Source organism: Trachurus japonicus, chromosome 24 (genome assembly GCF_045865225.1).
Source record: "Trachurus japonicus isolate A0001 chromosome 24, Traja_1.0".
In the NCBI taxonomy this organism is placed as follows: Eukaryota; Metazoa; Chordata; class Actinopteri; order Carangiformes; family Carangidae; genus Trachurus; species Trachurus japonicus.
The window spans coordinates 26,116,089-26,138,980 of NC_140930.1; the positions used below are offsets into that span (position 1 = coordinate 26,116,089).

General features: G+C 42.4%; 1 protein-coding gene across 3 annotated transcripts in view; it reads right to left on the reverse strand.

The window, feature by feature from the left end:
• Nucleotides 1-615: 615 nt before the first annotated feature.
• Nucleotides 616-22,892, reverse strand: part of plcb1l (phospholipase C beta 1-like) — a 122,659-nt gene continuing 100,382 nt past the window's right edge. The window contains exons 25-34 of one of the 3 annotated variants that reach the window (XM_085770999.1): nt 21,203-21,338; nt 20,268-20,321; nt 19,762-19,981; nt 18,514-18,682; nt 17,126-17,202; nt 16,943-17,032; nt 16,149-16,206; nt 15,891-15,977; nt 15,007-15,031; nt 616-2,854 (exon numbers count right to left, since the gene is read on the reverse strand). In XM_085770999.1, the coding sequence (XP_085627125.1) occupies nt 2,757-2,854; nt 15,007-15,031; nt 15,891-15,977; nt 16,149-16,206; nt 16,943-17,032; nt 17,126-17,202; nt 18,514-18,682; nt 19,762-19,981; nt 20,268-20,321; nt 21,203-21,338 (1,014 nt within the window). In that variant the 3' untranslated portion in view covers nt 616-2,756. The remainder of the gene's footprint in view (nt 2,855-15,006; nt 15,032-15,890; nt 15,978-16,148; nt 16,207-16,942; nt 17,033-17,125; nt 17,203-18,513; nt 18,683-19,761; nt 19,982-20,267; nt 20,322-21,202; nt 21,339-22,892) is intronic. The other 2 variants (XR_015035230.1, XM_085770998.1) reach the window with 2 other exon arrangements.

Here is a 22,892-nt window from a genome sequence, read left to right on the forward strand (position 1 = left end):
TCAAAGATATTGTTACCTAGGAGATGAGAGGAAGTAGGTCATCAAGGCTTTCTCCCCACTTCCCCCTGCCCCTGAGTGTGACATACATACATACATACATACGTACACACACTTACCAACATGCACACATGCATCACATCCACCCACTGATGCTCCCAATCACGCTCCTCTATAGCTGGATGTGCATCATTGTTTTGCACATCATCAGTATCAGTCCTCTGTGTTGCACTCTCATTCTCTTCCTCCACCATTATTATGGTATTGCCTTGCTGCAGAGGCTGTGGGTTAACAATGAAATCTCTATTTCAAGTCAAAACAATAAGCCATGACAGGAAAGTGACAACTAACACATCTGAAAGCAAACACGTTGCAAACAACCCACAATTACAGAGTGAATAAAGAAACAATAGGATGATAGCTCCACAGAGAGACTGTTTGATGACTGAACACATGAAGGTGATGGAAAAACTCATACAACGGTGAATGAATCACAGCATTTAAAAAATGAATCACATCCACAGTCATAAAAGGTAGAGATGCACAAACAAAAGTGAAAACACAATATTAGTCTGACCAATGACAAATTAAAAGACACACAACTCCACTCCAGCAAAGTACAATAATAGCCACATTTATTTTAATTACAGGCAAATTCCCTTTACACTATATTTTTTTTATCAACTTCATGTTTTATCCTTTATGTCATACATACATTTACATTTCCAGAGTGCATACACTTAGTTTGATGAGAAGGAGGAGGGAGTTAAAGATAGTTAAATAAAGTGGTTCAAGACATAAAAGAGGGATGTCTCGCTTTTTTTATGAGACACATGTCAAATACTGCTCATCACAAGCATTACTCAGTAGTGGTACTGTACTAAAAAGTGCACACGGTCTATTCAATATCAGACAGCTTCATATAATATTATATAATGGCAATTTAAACAATGATGCATTTCACACATTCAACATCAAACAAGGCAAACCTATTCAAAGGCACAGGACTCTCACATCAATATCATCTTTTTAAAAAGTAGTTTGTACTTACATGTCAGGTAATCCTTCACTTTCAACATTTTTTTTAAAGGAAAATCAGCTGAAACATGATATGATAGCAAACAACTCACCTGTGAGTTAAATGGTACTGGATATACTTAGAGAGTATTTGTTTTTTAATACTTCCTGATGGTCCAGTGCCATTTATCTCATACTTCCTTATGGTAGGTGAGTGGGAACAGTTCACATGTTAAAGAGGAAATAGCTCAGTTATTCGTGAGATCATGTTAACGCTGGTGCTCTGCAGATGTAAACTGAGCGTTTGGGGTCTGCTTCAAAACAACTGAACTACATCCCCACAGATACAGATACCAAATAGTGGGTGAATATTGAGAATAATGCCAGTGGGTGACATATTTCCTGTTGTCCCATACAACTACTCAGTACCGTGTACTTGGAAAGTGCACAGACACACTCCCCTGTAGGTACACAGTGAACCAGTTAGAGGAAGGCCACTTCTCTAAAACTACAGCAGGATCATCTTCTGTTTGAATGCCCTGGTTTAGTTCCAGGGGACAAAGGTAAAGAATACAATGAGCCACTTGTTAACTGGAGCCCGCTAATGTTGGATCTATGAAAAATGTGTGATGTTACTTATTTTAGTCCCGTTCAGCCACAGTGATGTATCAAAGCCACACTGGGTCAACTGTTTTGCAGGTTTAGTTAAATGTTTCAAAGAAAATAGATTTACATTTAATAAACATCTCTGCTACAGAGCTACTGTAACATTTACAGTTGTTCAAATACATGCAGATACTGTACAGCACAATTTCCCTTCACTTCCTCTCTGTGTCTCCGGGCAGAACTGCCCATGAACGATGCAAAAACTAGCCAAACAGAAAAAAAAAGAAGAAGACTGCATAATATCATCGTGCCAAATATCATACAAACCAAATAATGGTTAAAAAAATTATGGTTTTAAAAACAAAAATAGCAGCAACACATAGGCTTAGTTCTGTGAGAACAAAATCGAGAACCAGCAAGCCACCAGTGCCTCTGGGTTAAAGGAAAAGAGTTACAGTTACGTAGTGAGCCTTCAGTGCAAATATGGAAGGGTGAGTCTAAATCTTATAAAGATGGAAGCTTTAAAGGCTGAATATGCAGTGGTTTCTTTACAGTACAAGTTGACTCCACTTAAATGACAATGTCCACTAAGTGAATTCAAAACCTTGGCACCACACACCTCACTGACCACTACTACTGTCAACATCATGATAATAAAAAATAATAAAAAGAAACTACTCTCTCTGTGCAATAGTTCAAGTAAATTATTTCCTGCAAATAGTTAGTGCTTTGTAACACATCCTGTGGCCGTACCGAAAGAGACGACAACATACAGGTAACATACAAATACACAAAAAGTACTATTTACATGAAATGGTTATTCCGGACAAGACTGCACTCTACGTAGAGAGGACCTCTACTCACCAATGCAGGCTCAGATTTGATCTAATCCTCCCATTGGTTAAAATTAGGGCCAAAGTTGGGGGCAGTCTCATCATAGATCTGTGGTCACAAACACATCCACCAATCAGTGTCCCAGTGTGAGGCAAAGCGAACCCAGGTCACATCTCTAAAGGGGCGTGTCGTATACGCGCTCCGACGAGCCCTCCTCCATGTCGTCCTCCGACTGCGATGCTTTGTGGTTGAGCTTCTCCGACGTGGAGGAGGAAACCAGGTTTCCGTGGACACAGTCGTCGCTATGCTTGGCCTTGCTGCTGTCCTGAACAAATTCTTGGATCTCCACGGGTAGCCGGCGGAATTTGTCCTGATACTCCTGGTCCAGGTCGCTCTGGAGCTGCAGAGGAAGAAGATAGAGTGCACATCAGTGAACTATACCACAGAGTAACACAGCTACAAACAATTAAGCTACTACGCCAACTTGTGACCAAAAGGTCAAATTCCTGTGGAAGTTGTGGAAACCCATCAACTACTTCTTTCTTCTTTTTATAAGATAGTGCCTTTGTTCCCTTGAGAAAGAGACAGGCTGATCTACAACCAACAGCGGAAGACCTTGGCTGTCATCACTTCATTTCCTCGTCTAAAGAACACGAAGGTGATAAAAGTGACCTAAGAAAGTTTAACATCCAGTTTTACTTATTTGCATCATGGCCACAGGCAAAGCAGCTTTCAATAGAAGACTAAAGTGAACAATCACAGCTTTCCTGTTTACCAAGTGGACGGTCTGACATGTAATGGCCTCATTAAAGGAAAACACTCAATAAAAACCACATGTCCTCAATCCAGTCTAGACCATTACGGACATGCTTTGGAAACTAGACAAAATGAGAGTAATTTATACAAGTGTTAGTCATGGAATAGAATATTCAACAACTGGGACAACTGTAAATATACCACTGAACTATTGTGTGAACGTTTTACTGACAAGTCACTATTGTGTAAACCCAACAAGCACAAGCCAAATGCACACCCTTCTTTTTCTTTTACCACTGTTTTGGTTTCCACCGCCTACTAATGGAAATATCTGGCTCCATACTGTGACAGCTAAATGCTACTGTTGTCTGTTGTTTGGGGCTGGCCAAGCACGTCCAGTACAGTACAGTGTGGGTTCACCACCAAAAACTGTTGCATAATGTGTCTGGAAACACCGGTGATGAGAGCGGTGCAAAGCTGAAGACAGAGAAGTTTTGTAAAAACCAAAGCAATGAGTTGAAAGATACAAAAGCTCTTATTTGTATGTGAGCTGAAGGGAACTGTTCCCTTGCTATAGTAACTCTCTGTGTACTTGCCACAACTTTGCCAACAGACATTTAAAATAGTGACTGGAGCAGCTCTATAGGTTTCAGCCTGTATTTCCTGTGCTGAGCCACAGATATTCTCCCATGACTCTTATCTGACGATCATTTTCTCATGAATTCATCTCTTTTTCATAACATGCAACAGAGTCTGAAAATAGATTGGAGATAGAGCAACAGATGGACAGATAGAGGTAGCTGGTTTTGAACCTTGACATTCAGCACTGAATAGATACCTGGGTCAGCTGAGGTAGACCACCGTCCCCTTTGCAACCATCTACTATTACATATACACACCCTCCCCTCACTGAGCGACAGAAAGGAGAAGCTGTTTTCTCCCAGGCATAGACGCCCCCAATGATTACAGATGACAAGATTGTATTCATTTCATTGTGAGCCAATAATTGCTGTAATGCTGATTTCTCTGTTTAACTACCCGACTGGCTCCCACGGGAGAGCAGTAATTAAAAGAAAAGCTGCTAAGATGAATGGTGTCAGAGTCTCACAGCTCAATACACTCACGTCAGCATTATGAGGGATCGAAAATACCTGTGGGTTCTGAGAGGATTTATCCAGGGTCCATATTGTGTCTGAGAAGCCTTTGTAATTGAATCAGGGCCCACTTCAAACTCACTCCTAACTTCTGACTCCAAAGTGAACACAAACAATGGTAATAAAAAATGCATGATGGACTGACTCAGAGAGCAAAATCAGGTTTGGCTGTAGTGATTCGATTGATCCAAAGAGTTTGAGATGCTTCCCGAAACTTCAGACAAAGAAAGCCACTAAATGTATAAAACTGAATTCCTCTAGATGGATAGAGAAGAGGAGAGGAGAGGAGAAGAGAGGAGAGGAGAGGAGAGGAGAGGAGAGGAGAGGAGAGGAGAGGAGAGGAGAGGAGAGGAGAGGAGAGGAGAGGAGAGGGAATAAAGGTCAAGGACTGCCATAATGCTCTTGACTTTGCAATTTTCTGCCCTCTCCACTTCAGATGATGAGATTTCACATCAATTCCATTTGAGAGTACTCCATAGCAAATGAGAAAACCTGTTGCAGAGTACTTTATCTTGATAGCACCTAAATGCACTGCGATCTTAATTAGGTCAATAGTGTGCCATGATCATGAGTATGTAAGTTTGAGAATGGTCTCTGGACACAAACCTCAACAGCTTCTGAATTCCAGCTGAAACGCATCCACATTAAGGACTGAAACTTCTATCAAGCATCAAATGACATTTCCATTTGTTTGGAACAGTTTGTAGATGATATCAAAAGCAAAAGTTTTCTTTTCAATATTTCCATCAAAATGCAGCATGCAACATTCAATATAACTCCTCAGAAATCAGCAAGTTATTTTTCCATCTTGTCAGATAATTGCCTTCCACTGGATTCTCAAAATGACAATAAATGCAGTAGATTTGAAACGACGCAGTTAAGTGTAAAAACAGTAAACATGAGTGAAGCTGAGCCTCAATCAGCCAGACAACACCAACACTCTCTGTACTTGCTGCTCTCTTCAAGCTCCTTCCCATGTTTGGAGCAGCACAGTCAAGCCTGCAGAAGCCCCCAACAACCAACCACGCCATATCTCAAGGTCACCTTCTCTGAAACGTGCCTCTCCTCCTACTTCCTCCCTCCCTCCCTCCCTCACTCACTCCCTCAATCCCTCTCTCCCCTTTCTCCCTTCTTTTCTTTCTTTCTCACTCTCTCTGTGGGTCTCACAGAGCGGACATCCAGCACATCACAACCAGATGGCTAGAGATGCACCACAGCTCGTCTCTTTCTCTCTCTCCCTCTCTCCCGCTCTGCACTGCGCATGACCTACTTAGGGGTGGGACAGTCTGCAATGTGTGTGTGTGTGTGTGTGTGTGTGTGTGTCCATGTGCAGTCTGCCTTTACCCAGCCTGCTGAGGCACAAACACCCTCTGATTAAAGCTGTCATCTTTCTCCCATCTGATGACACCGTGGCACATGTGAAGGAGGTGGGAGCAGGGGGGGGGGCAGAGGAGACTGAGGGGCACCAGGCGCTTCTCACAAAGACATGCGCATGTGTGTGTAATCTGTGTATGTGTGTGTGTGTGTGTCTGCGGGCATCTTATGTAGTCCGTGTCCTGTGAATGTAATCAACGGCTCAGGAGCAAACAGTGAGGAGCGTCTGTCAGAGTTTGGCTGATGGGCGATAAAGACCGCACCGCGCTTTCATCAGGGGATTGCCTGAGTTATAAAAAAAAAAAAAAAAAACCCCAAAGAACGAGAGAACAGACAGCTCGAGCTGCAGCCGTTCAGGGAGGTTTCCTGATCACTGGCTTTTATGATCATCATCACCCTCCATCTGAAATCTTATCAGTCTGGCTGTGAGGAAATCTCCTCACAGGAGGACAGGAAATAGAGGAAGAGCTTCCTGGAGCTGGTGAAGCTTAAAGGAGAATTCCAGTCATTTTTGACCCCTAAATAGTTGTCCTGATGGTCACCTGGTGTTGGGGGGAGCAAAAAACGCGACTAAAATGCAGGCAAACCGGAGTTACACCATAGCTAGACGGTGCTAGCGCTAGCGACAACGCTAACCTATGGGGGCAATTTTTTCAACCACAACAAACACTCAAAAAACAATCAAATATCTATGGTACATGACTCAAATCCTTATGACACACCACTGAACTCATAAACTGTACAGTATAAACCGGTATAAACAGTAGAAACTTTGTGTTTTTGCATGTTATCACTCACCTCAGACAGCCTAACTATGAAACATCCTGGAAAGACATTACTATTCGATCGCAGAGCGCCTGCTCTCCCCGCCACAGAAACAAACACTTTTTGTGATGATTTCTTTGCAAAAATAAGCTTTTGGACATTACCACTGCACTGCTCGACCGTTTATTTTTGTAAAGAAATCATGACCATTATGACCGGAATTCTCCTTTAAGTTTTGGTTTAGTTTTTGTCACGGTAAATTAGACTGAACTCAATTCTGACTTCAAAAGCATCAAATCTTTGAAGTGTAATGAGGCCGACTGATGATTTCAAATTATGAACTTTGAGCTTGGTTGAAAGATAAAGTCATTTTGAGGGTGAATGATACCCATGGCAACAGCAAGGTCGGACTTCAGTGCATCTGTTTATTCTGTATGGTCATTTGTGGTTGTGCTTGTATATACAACACACACACACATGTATATAGTACATGTGTGTGTGGTCCAGTTTCTGTTTGGACACCAACCAGCAGCAGCAGCAGTCATCCAGCCAGCTTTAAATCTGCCTCTCATCTCTGAAGACCTGTCATCCTGTCATCTGCCAACACACACACACACACACAAATTTCTGCCTTTCTTAAAATACAGCAGTCAGTGACCTTCTTCACCAGCTGTCCTCGTTTTGAGAAGCTATCGAGGGAAGCGGAGAAGGCCTCCAAAGAGCCAAATTAATTCTTTGCTTTGAGCCGTGACATAACGCCTGCTGCAGCACCACCCAAAAAAAAAAAGCCCTCGACTGGCATCGCGCTGCACCGCGTCTATAGCGTGCAGCCGCGCTAACTGTGGCTCGTCTCACAGACACACTAAGATGGTCTATGGGAGAAAAAAACAAAAAACGAGCCTCTCCGTCCTGCTGGTCGCTGCTCCTCGTCAACGAAGCTGTGGCATGGACCAAAACCGCCACAGACGAGCCGTTAGACAGACGGTGTAATGTGTAGAGGTATGTGTGTCCTGACCTTGAGACACCCTGCATATACAAACACAGACCAATTAGGACAAATCCAACATCCCATGTCCAAGAGATGAGACAGGGTCGACACCTGTCAGCGTTACAGGATCTGAAGGAAAAGGGTTTTGTTGTGCTGTGCATGCAAGTTGTGTGTGTGTGTGTGTCTTTCTCTGAAGTAGTGTGAGAGAGTGAGAGCAGGAGGGACGGGGAACGCCATTCCCTCATTTATATTCTTTCCACTGTTTTGCGCATAACTATAAAAATACCCAATTTGAAAGGACATAGATAATGAAAGAGAGAGAGAAGCAGCTGCTACTCACAAAGGGAGCTCTGTTTCTATCCCATCTACTAGATCTGTTTGTAATTGTGAGTGTGTGTGTGTGTGTCAGTGGCCTTTCCTGACTCCTCAGATAATTCATCTGCTTCTTTGCAGTGCTGCTGCTTTGCGTTTTTCTTAGATTATTCACTTCAGGTTCAGGAATTTCAACAACAGTCCTGCATACCTCCAGCACACATGTACGGTAAGCAGTGTTTCCCTAAAAGGCCAGGTTGAAGAGGAAACTCAACTGTGAAATGTGCTGGATCCAGATCCTACCAGAAAATATATATTATGTGTAGCGCTTTTTTAAACATTAATATCAAATTGTGAAATGGCAACTTTGTCTTATTATTTTGAACAAAAAAAGAGTGATGGGTCATTTTTAGTGGCATCATTTTTCTTTTTTTGTTATCAATTATTTATTTGTGTATGGGCCATTTAACAGTTACACACTCTAAACCTAATTTCCTTTTTTGTGTATATAGAATGCGCAACATAAATCAGTGACAGTAAAAGAAAAAAAAACACCCCTCGTCCCCTTGGAGCAACAAAAAATGGGAATTAGATATTACTGTAGTACACCATGCCAAAAAAATCACACATTATTAGGTCATGTATCATGTCTTTGAGCCTATCTGCAACTTGAGATCATATATTAACGTTCTTCTCACTTGCCCCATGTAGTTGGGCAGTCCATAGTTCCATATATGCAATATCTAAAAAGAGTAAGAGCCCACTGACGGAATGAATCATTTCAAGTGACATCATTTTTCTTTAACGTTGATGCCACTCGCGGTCAGCACAGACACATCATCCATCAGCCTGTTGAGTTCTTGTGGTTGATGTATTACTGTAGCAACAGCTGCTTATTAACACACTCAGCAAATACTGAGCAACACTGGAATTTATTTAAATGGTCCAGTCTGGTCTGGTGTGGTCTGGTCTGGTCTGTGGGTTTATCTGAGAACAGGTGTTGGTGACAGGCTGAAGGAGAAGACGGAGGTAAAGGTGTGGGTCACATAAACACAACCAGAAGATGATAGATGCTCTGCAGAGCTGAGCAAAACTGAAGAGTTCAGATATAATTACATGGCACAAGAAACTCTTTTCATATGTAGCAATTTGATCCTTTGTTGATATAAAATATTTACCGGTGCAGCTTTAAACCCTGTTGCTTCCTGCCACGAGGAGAATGTCAGTTCTATCAGCGAGGAGTATAAACACTGCAACCTGACTTCTCTCCTCTTCCAGTCTGCTGTTGCAGTGCGCTCTGAAAAAAACAGCCTGTTCAGCTCAAAGTGAACGCTCCATACTGAAGCTGACACCTCCATCAAACACAGTCCAGTATGTAATTACTCTATAGAGCCCCAAGAACCCTGTCCATCTGCATCCACTGCCACGTTACCAGGTGGCAGAGTTTTGGTGCTGCTCCCCCTCTGCTTTACCTCCTCTTTCAATAAATAAAAGCTTGATGGCTCTGAAGCCAGAAGTGTAGAGAGGAGGACGGCTTCAGTGGTGAATGTTCCTCAGACAGAGCATAACCCTGGGGAGTTTCATTAGCACATGTGGGCATACATAATGAACACTCGTGCACTGATCTAAAATAGCAGCTAGCATAATAGAGGAGAGGAGTAACCAAGCGTGCAACACGTCTGCGCACTCACACAATGGATTTTACTTCACTGCCCCTGGATTGCACACAGTGTTCTCTGCGGGTTTAGTGTGTGTGTGTGTGTGTGTGTGTGTGTGTATGTGTGTGTATGTATAGTCACAAGTGCATTATTGATGCAAACACGGCAGGCAGAGACGATGCAGATCAAAGCCTGTGATGAGGGAACACAGTGGCCAGTGGAAGAGAGAGAGGCTCATAGATGAGAAGAGAGGGCGGCTACGTACTTGCTCTCTTCCTCTTCAACTCCAGACCGCCATGTCTCTCCTCCAACCTGTTCGCCCCCCTCCCCTCTCCCACCCCCTTCCGCTCTCCATCCCTCCCCCTCCCCCTCCCCCTCCCCCCTGTTGCTGTCCTCCACCTCCAGGAACCAGCCCAGGATTGCGTCATGAGGACTCAGTTCCAAATTAACAGATTGCAGAGAGTCATGAAGGATAGAGGAGGATATGAGAGGTGGGGAGGAGGTGAGTGGGGGACCCAAGTTTCCATGACGACCACACAGGACTCCTGCTTGTCGAACAAATGGGTGTGTGCGTGCATGTGAGTGTGGCTCTGTGTGTGGATTGGAGGCTTGCACGGTGGGGAGACACCGTCTCGTTTTTTTCTCCTTTTCGTTCCGGTGAAAAACAATCAGCCCATCTCCTACAGTACGTAATAATGCACATTCGCACCATACATGCACACACACCAACGCACACTGTTGTGAAACATATTGCCTTATCACTATTTCATATCACAGCCAAACAATGTGTGAAGGGGGTGACTAGCACAGAGGAATTACAACATGCTTGGTAAGCCTTCAGTCTTTCCTTCTTCCTGGATTTCCATCGTATCTATTTTGGTTGAACAAAAACCTTGAACTGACCACAATGGCACAAAACTGAAAGTCAAACCATCCTATCAGAAACAGTCAGACTCCAATGTGATGTGGAAATGGTTTTGTGAAGAAAAGGGTGGAAATAGTTCCTCTGTAATAGCCGTCACAACATGCAAATGCATTTAATCAAAAAGCAAAAACTCTGCTCTAAAGTGGAAAATCTAATTCAAGTGAGGCTTTGGCTTCCTGTTACATCTATTTAAAAAAACACCAGAGCAGCTTACTGTAATATGTGAATAATAAAAAGGTGGACATATGGCAACGTGATCTTGACCCTTGTGCTCAGAGATGAGAAGAGGAGATGAGACGAAGCAACATGACAGGATATAGGATCTGGAGGTGTGCTGAAACACCATGTGCCATCGTGCTGGGCACCGCTGACTCCTGAGGGGCGTTTTGATTGGTTCATTAGCAGGACAGTGACACCTGGGTGCACACGCTGCGAGTGACGACACATCTTGCCATGAGTTTCGTCCTCTCTCTCTCCCACTCGTGACCCTCACACCATCTTGAACCAAGACTTCAGAATCTTGCAAACCAGGTTCTCAGTAACACTAAAGCTCAGAGTGACACACGTCTCTCACATTTCACAATTTTTATGGAAATGTGGCTTTCACTAAGCAGCTGTTGGTTTGCCGACTTGCGCGGCAGAGATGCTGCTGTTAGTTTCTAGGTTGGGTTGATAAATCGCTTGAATGTCAGTACACACATGTGCACACACAAGCAGCAGTGTGGTGGTGGGGCTGCGCAGCTCTCAAGGTCTCCACCAGGGATGGTTATTGCTGTCCATTAGTGGCTTCTCTGAGCCCAGAGGAGAAACTGGGTCAGAACAGCATGAGAGGGAAAGTATGTTGTATCTTTCTGTCTCTGATTCATAAAGACTAACACACAGACACACACCAAAAGCAGAGACACACAATAGATGTATTTTTGTATTTGCCCTGCCCTGTTTATTTATGCCCATATCCATTAGCCCCAATTGAAGTTCTCTACAGTCTGTTGTTCTGTCCTTTTGCTTCATGTGTTTATGTTTCCATCTGTCTGCTCTTGTTTACATTCATCTAAGGATCTGATGACTAATAAAGGTTTTTCCGTAGAGCTAATTCACCAATCAGCAGAGGTAGTCAGCAATACCTGCTTCTGCCCTAATTTTAACTATGGTGAATGGGCTGCATCACATTGGCCTTCATCATTAAAGGCCCAGTGTTTCACAGTGACCTGGTCACTGGGAGCAGCTCTGAGTTCAGTCACTTGATCAAAGACCCTTCCTCACAGGCAGAGCTGGAAGCCTTTAACACTTACCACATGAATGATCCAGCATTCATGTACTGAGCTCTGACTCTAAGGCTACACAGACTGAGACGCACATTGCTTACTGATGACCATATCACATTGATCACCTTAACAGTGTGGCTGGTAGCTACAGTAAGTAAGACGTGCATTATATTGTAAATGAATTGGCCAAGGTTCAGTCATGCCGCAGCCTCTGTAGCTCAGTTCCCTCAGGTGCTTTTAAAGAAAACAGCATTCGGGGATGGGAACCACACAGAGTTGAACCCAGCGCCAACTGAGTGAAAGGTGAAATCAGGCCAGTCCACAACTGGCACAATGAAAACGACTCAACAATATGAAAACAACTGTGCTGCTTCAGTAAAATCGCTACAAGCGACTTCTATTGTAAGAAGCAACAGCAGAGGCTGTGAACCCTGATGGCAGCAACAGGCACTGACTACAGCCTTGTTGACTTGCTCCATCAATATCCATTGTGCTAAGATTGTCAGTTCATCAGTTAGAAAAATTAATATAATTATCTTTTCATTCAAAGTTTTTCTTTTTCTTATCAAAACCTGGACCACAGAACCAACAATGCAATGTGACCACTGCCAACATTTCAGGGATCTGGGTGTGTTATGCTACTGGTAGCTGATGTAGCTCTGAGCCTACAGCCTGATACAAAGATAAAGAGTGGACTACAGAGCTCACTTAGTTTTAACCTCACAACCTTTAGATTTTTCTTTTCTTTCTCAAACTTGTAGTTTAAAGCCCCAAATGACACTCACTCAAATGACATCGGATTTCGTGCTACAGCCTCAGGAGCCACACAGTGCATTATCCAATGTTTTCCCACATGTAGCCTACAGTAGCACTCCCAAAGATCTGTTCTCCTTAAAGGCACTTGAGGTTTTGTTGCAGTATCTTAAAGGGATAGTTCAACATTTTGGCAAATTGGCCCATTGCCATAATCCCTATAGTTTTAGGAGTAGGTTGTTATTTTTAATTGTCGGTGCAAGCTGTTTTTAGAACGGTGGAGCAGAGCCGCGAGCTGCTCAGAGCTACGCTACGGAGGCTCATGGGATTTCTTGGCTTGCCTCATCAAACTCATCAAATACACAATCCAACAACTCCAAAACGCTCAGGTGGACAAGTTGTGACCTGCAAGCTATGAGATAATAACGTAACGTTACGAGACAGAGTTGTTTTAGAGGCAAATGCAGAGACTGCTTGATGAAAAACTGCCCCAGATGGGAAGGCACATCAGCGATTTTTAATGAATTTACCTCGAAAACAACTCAGAGTGACAAATCAGCAGTTTATGGTAAAACGGCAAGGTATTTTGTGTGAAGACCGCTCTACGGACTACAGATCTGGTGTCCCACAAAAAATATATCACCAACTGACATGGGAAAGGGCAATAAGGGCGGCATTTGGTGTGTGACGTCACCTACGCAACCTGTAGTCTTTCTGGTTACGGATTCAGAATTTTATTTTACAATAGTTTTACAACAAACTGCTGATTTCCCAGCATGAAACACTATGTTTTAAACAGGTAGAGGTCATATTTTTTTCTCATGGCACAATTCAATTGGATCACAAAATAAAATTTTGTCTCCCGTTCGCTTACATGGAGATTTTTTCTGAATTGAGGTCCCATGGCGACCATTACTTCCTGCTTCCGCTTCGGCACTCTATGGCAATGGGCCAATTTACCAAAATGTTGAACTATCCCTTTAATACAATAATAATCTGACTACATCAGATCATAAAGAAAATATATTCTTGACATTGGATGTTTCTTCCTGTGCTGCAGGCAGCATCTCCTGCTCTCTGACATCTTTTCCATATTCTGCATACAGATAGTGTCATTGCATTAGAACAGATAGCGCAGAGGGGGTGGATTACCGTGTTATAGCCCTCTACAGGCAAATTAAATTTACCATGGTCCATATGTTGATTTAGAGAAGTGATTGTGACAGCGGGTTAGCTGGGCAGGTGATCAGTTACAATTTTGTGGGGAACAATGATTGGTAACAGAATGAAATCTGATCGCAACACTGGAGTGAGCTAAAAAAAACAAAAAACCAGCAGCATCTGCCTCTCTCTGTCTGAGGAAACCTGCTTAATCTAATCTTGATTAGACCCTGATGACGCTGGTGCACACGGCTAATATTGAATAGATATTGATTTATGAAATCAACATAATCATGTGGTTTTTCATGGAGGACAATTCAGCAACTATTAAGAGATGATGATTGTCACCACAGGATCACGCTGGAAGGAGTGTAGTTAAGTAACCTGAGCAGTTTACACAGCAAGCAGATGGTTACCAAGGCAAATACAATCACTGCTGATTGTATTACCCTCTATCGAACACCTTAGACTCACTCCCTCCTTTCTCCCGACTGCAGCTTTGTAGAGAACTGTAAAGAGCTACTGTATGTGAGGTGCTGGGCTGTACGTCTGCACTGCACCTCCCACACTCAACTTGAAGTGGCTTCAGAGGAACAAGGAGCTGTCACTTTGAGAGTGGGTGGTTATAGAACTGTATAGAACGGAAGACTTCTGATTTATATTATATATCTTGAAGGATACAAAAACAAAATCACTCTGATGGTTAATGTGAACTGTGCTCCTCAGTTGACAACAGGAAAAGACATGATGAGTCTGTGCTGTAATGTGGTCTACACTGCATTACATTATAAATCTTGTCAAGCTCACTGAAAGACATCAAGAAGAGAGAAGAAATGGGTTTAACTAGTCTTGTTTAGTAGCTGTACTAGTGCTATATGATATTATAATGTGTCATGATCATAACAAACTACATGCCCAGGGTTAAAGTGGTTTCATGTTGCAAATATCTTACAAGTAGCTCAGCCTCTTCAGAGAACATTACACAATTGTGTGCTGCTGTAATGCCTGAGATGTGTGTGTTGTTTGAATATACAGTTCATTTGATTTGATGAAGCAGAAAGGTGAACGTCTTTATGACTGCTATAGAAGCTCTTACTCAAGGACACTCAGAGAGGTGGGGTTAAATCAGAGCACTCCAACTGGGGTGTGATCTCACTACACAGGCCAATCTGCTGCCCCTGTTATGATGCTATGTCTCCATGCAATTACTGTATACCGATAAATTACAGCAATCCAGATTCCAGATGGAAGAATACACTTGCAGCAATTGATGCAGTATCCTGCATAGTACCAATGCTTGGCAGGTCTCAGCCATTACAGAGATGCAGTCTGCATTCACTTGTTGCCAGTCAGTGGCTCAGGTGGATAAAAGCTTGCATATTAATACTGCCACACTGATGCTGTGTGAATGCTGAACACTGGGATGCAGTGACGGTCTTACCATGCTCTTCAGCTGCAAAGCCGTCCTATAATGACAGTCACAATGACAAGGTTGGGATCTGTGCAACTCATAGAAGAAAAGCAAACAGGCTAAACTCCCACGAGCACTTGAGTATTCACCACACAATAGAGCCATGTATTGTATATGAAGGATACCGCTGAGTGCAGTCGAGGATGCAGCTATAGTAAATTAGCTCTATATTACAAGGCAATTAACCACTATTCAATGATAGACACATCAGCGAGTCTGTCATGTAGTTTCACTGTCTGTTCCTATGGCAACATATACATGAAGTGCAGCAATTAAACATGGGGTGGCATAGTCTGATGTTGCAATAAAGGCAGAGTCTGAGTTTAAATCAGAACAACAGGTCGTTTTCGATAATGTTCATATTATATTATTGCAATAAAGTGCCAGAGACTGCAGCATCTCAATGAACTTGGCCCATGGCGCCACCTAGTGGTTAGAATGAGCAGCTACTGTTTGGTTTGAGAATTTACTTTAAGATGCTTACATTTCAGCTAAGTCATTTTCCTCTACAAAACAAACAAATTCAAAGAAAACATCCATGTACAGAGCTACAGACTGGCTGTAGTGTCAATATTAACATACAAACCAAACACAGGACTTCAGATGTTTGTTTTTGGATTAGGTCTGGAACTATGTGCTGCTAGATTTTCGTTTGTATTCACAAAAATGTCTAATATGACTACGCATACACATTTCTGCATATGCAAGTTTCCAAAGACATGTTTGGCCCCTGGCTCTGCTACACCCTGGTGTGGGATCCTTCCATGCAACAGACCATCAGTTTGCAGTGAATAATAAGTTAATAATTAATTCACATCAAGTTTTATTTAACAGTTTCTTGATAAATGTCTTACCTTTGGCCTTTCATCCAGGATTTGCTGACGGATATCCTTGTGCTTCTCTAGTAGTCTCTCCTGTCGTTTACTCTGCGCATCTTCCAACTGACAGACACACAGACACACACAATAAAATACTTGCAAGTAACCAACAGGTGTATGGATAGTGAAACTGTATGAATTTGACTATATCTGCTACCCTGATGGCACAATAAATACTTTATTGATATTGTTCACTGTAAATGTTTTGACCACACCATGGTCATCCTCTCTTACCCGTTTAATGTACTGCACCACCTCGTTGACGAACGATCTGTTGATCTCCAGCTTTTCTCTGTGGGGAGAAAATAATGTATCAGCTGCCAAACCAAGAAACCAGTCGCATGGATCTAAATCTTAAGCATTCAGTGACATCTAGTGGTCATACAAGTATAACATCCAACATTAGAAGGCAGCAGACTTTTTGCTATCTCACATCTAACACATACAGTACTTACTTCCTCTGTCACGTTCTTGTCTTTATCACTTGGGTACTGTACTTGAGGTTTTGTTGCAATAATAATAATCTGACCACATCAGGTCATAAAGAAAATATATTCTTGACTTTGGATGGTTTTCCTGTTCTGTGTTGGCAGCATCAGACATTTTTCAGACATCATCAGACATCATCCTTTTTTGTTTTTACCAAATCTAACCTTGAGCATCTCCTGCTCTCTCCCTCCTGCTCTCTGCTCTCTGACATCTTTTCCATATTCTGCATACAGATGGTGTCATTGCATTAGAACAGATATTGCAGAGGGGGTTGATTACTATGTTATAGCCCTCTACAGGCAAATTTAATTTACCATGGTCCATATGTTGATTTAGAGAAGTGGTTGTGACAGCGGGTTAGCTGGGCAGGTGATTAGTTACAATTTTGTGAGAATAATTGGTAACAGAATAAATAACAGAAAAAAAAGAAAAAGAAACAGGAGCATCTGCCTCTCTCTCTCTCTCTGAAGAAATCTGCTTAATCAAATCTTCTTTTTTGTGGACTACATGTATTTCTGTTCAAACACACACATACTTACTCCTCTGTCACATTCTTGTCTTTAGATTTGGCTTCATTGATTTTCTCTTGTCTTTTCTTGTCCATTTTCTTCTTCAGATCCTTCTTCTCTCTGTTCATGTCAAAGCCAAGAGAGGATGACTGAGGTGACTTCAGGTGATTTCAAATGGATTTCTGTGGATCTACTGTATGTGAGCGGTCTTACTTTTCACAGATGTCTCTGAGCTTCTTGAGCTGAGCGCTCTGACACTCCTCTGCTATAGTGGTCAGCTTCTCGACCAGCTGGAGAGGAGACAGACACAGGATGAGTCAAAATCTGACACTAAGACCAAAATACTGCAAAGTGAGTGAGACAAGAAACATCTGCTTTTAATTCTTCATTATTCTAGTTCAAATGAAGAGCAGATTTGTTGATATTCTGATCCCAGTTAAACTGCATTCAACACTGTCTCCATTATGCTTGTTGTCTTTTGCTTGAATAAACCTCTCTGACACTCAGCTGTGCACTCACTGTGCAGGTGTACCAGAGCAGAAAACATTCATCTTTCCACACCAGACAACACAACATGTGCACAGGCAGCAGGATGATAGCTGTAATATTCTAGAGGAGTGTGTGTGTGTGTGTGTGTGTGTGTGTGTGTGTGTGAGACCTGGAGTCTATTCACTTATTTATTTGCTTGCTATGGTTGATCAGTGTGAGCCTCTCTGAGCTTTGGGACAAGAGAGAGAGTCAGCGCTTCATCAACTCCAATACAAGTTGAGGCAAGCTCCGATATCTGCTGTGACATGTGTGTGTGTGTTTATCCCACTGCTGCATACACTACAGCATATGCTTGTTTATATTTTCTATGCGTTTGTATTGTGTTTGCATAGGAACTGTGATTACATTGACTTGTATTATTAACTCTGGGTAAGTGCATATAAGGAAATGGCTTTCATAAATGTTTTACATTGTTATCAACCTGTCTCTCTCCAACAGCTTAAAAAGGGCACACAAGTTCTAGAGTCAAGCATGAAATTAGCCCCATATGCGGTGGTGGTGGCCATAAAAAGGCAACCGACAAATGTACAGAGTTGACAGGAAATCAGAGGCTCTGAGTCTTCTGTCCATATATGTGCACCATTTACCCAACAATAATTATGAAATACTTTACAGACCTCTGGGGAGCAGACACAAGAACAAGTCTGACCGATTGCAAATTTTGAGGCCGTTTCTCTGCCTGAAGAAGGTGATAATGACCGAAAGCTTGCAATAAATTGATATATGCACAGTGTTTTGAGTGTGCAGTTGCTATTTTGTTGTTTTCTAAGTTTCAAAGTTCACCTCTTCGTAGTATTTTACCTACGCCTTTTTCACTGAGGCTGTTTCACTACAAAATGCAAAAGTGTCTCTGTGGCCCTGCGACTAGTGTATTTATCCATAGTCAGTAGCAATAACAAATGAGGCCAGTGAAGGCCACACACTGTAGAAGTATAGAAGTGACACACTAGTTGCATCACTTTTACACTAGCAAAAGCAGCTGCACTCGACATTCATTATGGGATGTGGCCTCGGACTTTTGTGTGTATTTGCTGTGTGAGTTGTGCAGGTACCTGTTTGATGTGTTCTCTTTTCTGGTACTTTTCACTGTAGTACTGCTCCTGGCGCAGTGTGAGGAGCTGCTGCTGCTGCTGCTCCTTCAGCTCTGCAAGTCTCTGGTTACACTCCTGATCCAGCTCACACAGCTCCTGGTCCAGGGTCGACAGAGAGTTTTCGGACCGGCTGCAAAACACACGTACACAGTGTGAGTTTTTCTTATCCATACAATAAGTAGAGATAGTAAATAACTGCATGTCATAAGGATATGTATTTATCTACGGATCCTTTCAGAACAATGCGTCTATTGGAAATTCAAGTGGCACAAAAAGTCTTCTCATTCAGGGAGCGTGTCAGGAACCTTGATGTGAGTGTTTGAAGTAATTTCAAACATCAGGAAGGACACAAGTCTTAAAGAAGTATGGATGAATTGCGTTATCTCTCTTTTGCAGTGCTGTGTGTGCTGAGTTGTTGTGATGCTTCAGAGTGCGATGAGCTCATGTGGGTTCTGAATGTGACCCCAAGGTTCGGGCAAAGACTTCCACTCATCCACTTGTTCTTATTCTAGTCACAGCTCAGCCTTTTTCTTCTCTCTGAGGACGGCGAGTTCTGCTCTGTTGTGTTGTATTTTTCAGCGCTATACAACATGTGTGTTTGTGTAGATGGAGAGACAGAGAGAGAGGGAAATTGCACGGTGTACTACAGAAGTCAATTTGTCATGCAGTGCTGTAATTCCCACCTGCATGTGTAGTAATTAGCAATAAAGTAATTTACAGCCTTTCACAGACAGTTTTTTTTTATATCTTAAGAGCAGCAGCTTGTTAAAAGTGTGAGCTAAACATACACACAGACTGTGAAGTGTGTGCAGATGGAGAGAGCTACAACAGTATGCTTACAAGATCAGAGGTTTTTTTTTCTCATCAGTACAAGCGAGAGCCATGAGACTTAAAATTGTACATGTCTTGTAGTTCCTTTTTTTTTGGTCTTAAATAAGAAGTCTGACTGTGGTGAGGGATTTTTACAGAAGCCTTTGTGCTTCGATGACTCCAGCTTTTACTATGTAATGAAAATGTTCGCTGCAAGCATCTCATTATGAGTATGTGTCTACATTAGCCAATGGCTTTGTTTTCCTTTGCTCCGCCGACGTCTTTTGTGGCTTTCCTTTGAAGACAGATAGAGCTGAGGGGGAAGACTTCAAAGAAAAGAAGTGAAGAGTTCAACCAATAGTGGGACAGTTTGAAAAGGAGAAGAGGAGGGCTACCTACCTTTTCTTACCGTCTCGTTTGTGGCTCTTCTGCAGGGCCGAGCGCCGGCGTTGATGCTGGCTCTGGAGCTCGGCCACACGAGCTGTGTGCTCCTTGATCAGCTCGCTGGTCTTGCGGTGGTGTTTCCGAACCAGCTCCTTCATCTCTTTGTACTGTTTCCTCTGCTCCCGAACAAAGCCCTTCTGTTGCTTCAGCTCCTCCAGTGTCTGAGCCTCCAGTTCTGAAGGCAAGGGATTAAGGAAAAATACATAAACAAAAATCATCATTTGCACAATAGCAACTTTCTGCTATGGTAGAATCGATCTAAATAATGAAGTCTCAAAAAAAAAAAACTTTACAGGAAATGAGATAATTATATCATAAGTCATTGCAACATTAGCAAACCACCAAAGTGCTGAGAGGTCAAAGAAGTATTCCATTGATTTCACATACAGTAATGGGTAAACCCAATAAAGCCAGTAACCACAGACATGACTAAGTGTTCAAGGCTGAAAACATGATCTCACCAGTGAGAACGCTCTGAATGATATCTTCAGTCTTCACTGCTGGTTTCAGTGAGCCTGGCCAGCAAAAACAAGTTCACAAGTTAGTTTGAACATAAAGCATGAATCACAAATTAGTTTCAAATCAGATCTAATCAACATAGGAAAGAGACATACAGTACTGTGCAAAAGTTTAAACATTTCAGATGTTTAGATTCTTATCCATTATCCATTACTGTCTGAGAGACGTCTGATCGGTCCCTGTGGGCCACATTTACTCTGCAGCATGACAGTGACTCAAGAAATTTCAGCCTGTGTTAAAAATAACAATTTGAAAGGACAAGAAGAAGACTGAGTCCTGCAACAGATGGTATAACCCCCCACAGAGTCCTCAGTCTGGGACTACATGAAGAGACAGAAGACACTGAGACAGCCTCAGTCCACACAAGAACTATGAGAACTTCTCCAAGATGCTTCAACAACCTGCCTGTCCAGTACCTGGGAAAACTGTGTGTAAGTGTGTGGAGGAGAACCACATAATGATCTGACTTAGGTTTCTTCTGTTGAATGAACTTGTATGAAGTTTATCGATAAACAAAGACTTCTCATGGCATTATATTTGAAAGCATCTTCACTTTACTTATAGTGCCTGAAACTTTTGCATAGTACTGTATACATACAAAATTACCTTAAAGCCAGACTTAAATACTTTGACTTGTGCTTTTTATCCCTAATCATGACTTTCATATCTATAAACATACTGCTTTCTGTAATCAATGAATAAAGGCATATTTATTTTAAATCAAATTCATATAACCTTAAGTAAACATAATGTCAAGATGAGGTAAAACCAACACACATCTCCCTGTTTATGTACCTAGACACAATTAAGTTTGTGTGAAATTGTAGATATTGACCATGTGGAGATGGGATGTGGAGGCTGGTTGTGTGTAGAGCACCTGCAGACTGCGTCTGGCCGACCAGCGAGGGGGGTTTCGGGGTGATAATGGGCGTGTGGGTCAGTCCGTTCTCTGCAGGCAGCACCACCCTCTGGTCCACCTTAGATTCTGAGGGGGCTTCGCTCCCTGCCTCCACCTGTCCATCACATGAAAGCCTCAACATTTACATCAAAAATGTAATTATCAGTCGATAAAGACGAGTACGCTGCTCACCACTGACAAAGGTATTCAGTTGCAGATCAATATTTAAAACCAAATGACAGTTTATCCAATGGAGTAAGTTGAAGTTTTCTTTGAGTGTCAGTGGTTCTCAGAGTATCTCCTCCATCAGTGAGCATCAATACAGTCATTATACAGATTTTTCCTGAGTAGTATTTGTTTTCCATTGTTTTCTTCTTTGCTGTACCTGTGTCCTGCGCGACAGTTTGTAGACATAGCTTTGGTAACCCACTCTCAGCATTGCTTCCTGTGCCGAGGCTCAGCAGATCTTAATTTCCCCTAGGCCCCGGCTGGATCTCCAACTATATGCTCTTATCTTGGAAAGGTTAATACAATTTTAAATAATCTCTGTTCTAGTCACGCTAGTAAAGATCTTCTCCTTTCTCCCCCTGCTGTCTCTACATTCATCTCCCCACACTGTGCTCCTGCCTTCCCGGTGCTCTACCTCTTTTGGCGACTGTTGCCATGGCCACAGCATGAAACTGCTCTCTGTGGGAAATCATATCAACCGGCAAATCAGATAAAAGAAGCCCCTCAGGAACAACCCTCCGTGCCAGTCCCCCTTTTCTAATAACCTCAGATAACCCCGTGTCCTGCCTTGCCTCTCACCATGAATGTATCCTGACTGCAGTCCTGGAAATCGTTCACGTCTCTCCTCAGATATCATCTCCTGTTGCACTCCACCTACATTAATCCATGGCGACTTGGATTCTCCATCAAGTCCATTTAAAATGACAAACACCATTTACAAAGACCGCTGCTACTTTGCTCTTAATGCCCCATTTACAAGTTAACAAATTCAGTTCCTGCAGCTTTTACTCTAATGCTGTGTGATGGCCCATTAGTGTGAGATGTCAGCAGTTAAATCTTTCTATGGAACAAAACAGGTCGCATTCTCTTGAGCAGCCATGACTTGTTAAAGCTGCTTGGCATTTAGTTTTTGTTCATAATGAAGCCTGTTCTAACGTTAAAGGTCACTGCCAACTCTAGTTTAGATTTATAAAGTTTGCATTTTCCAGTTTACAGATTGTTAGTAGGTTTGTGCTTTTATTGTGAAAAGTAGTTTCTAAACGTAAACTGTCATCTCATGTTTTCTTTTTTTGATAATGTCTTGATAAGCTACTGTGTTGGCAAGCTGTTGCCTGATTTCCTTCAGCCCCTGTGAGATATGTGAGCTATACATCACTACATATACACCAGCTAGACGCTAACCTTGCCTAGTTTTTGATGCTAGTGCAGGCACTGTTGTTTATAGGTGACTTTTTGGACCCTGCTGCCGGAAACTGCTGCTGCTGAATCTAGACGCGAGGTGGATTCAGGTGATATGACACAAACAGTAAAGTTAAAGCCTAGCAGTGATCTGAAAGATGGTAAAATGCTGTGTAAGGATGAGAGGAGCTGCAGCGTGTACTTACAATTTTCTGTGGTTTCATTTTTCTGAGCAAACTGTTTCTCCAGAGGACAGTTTATA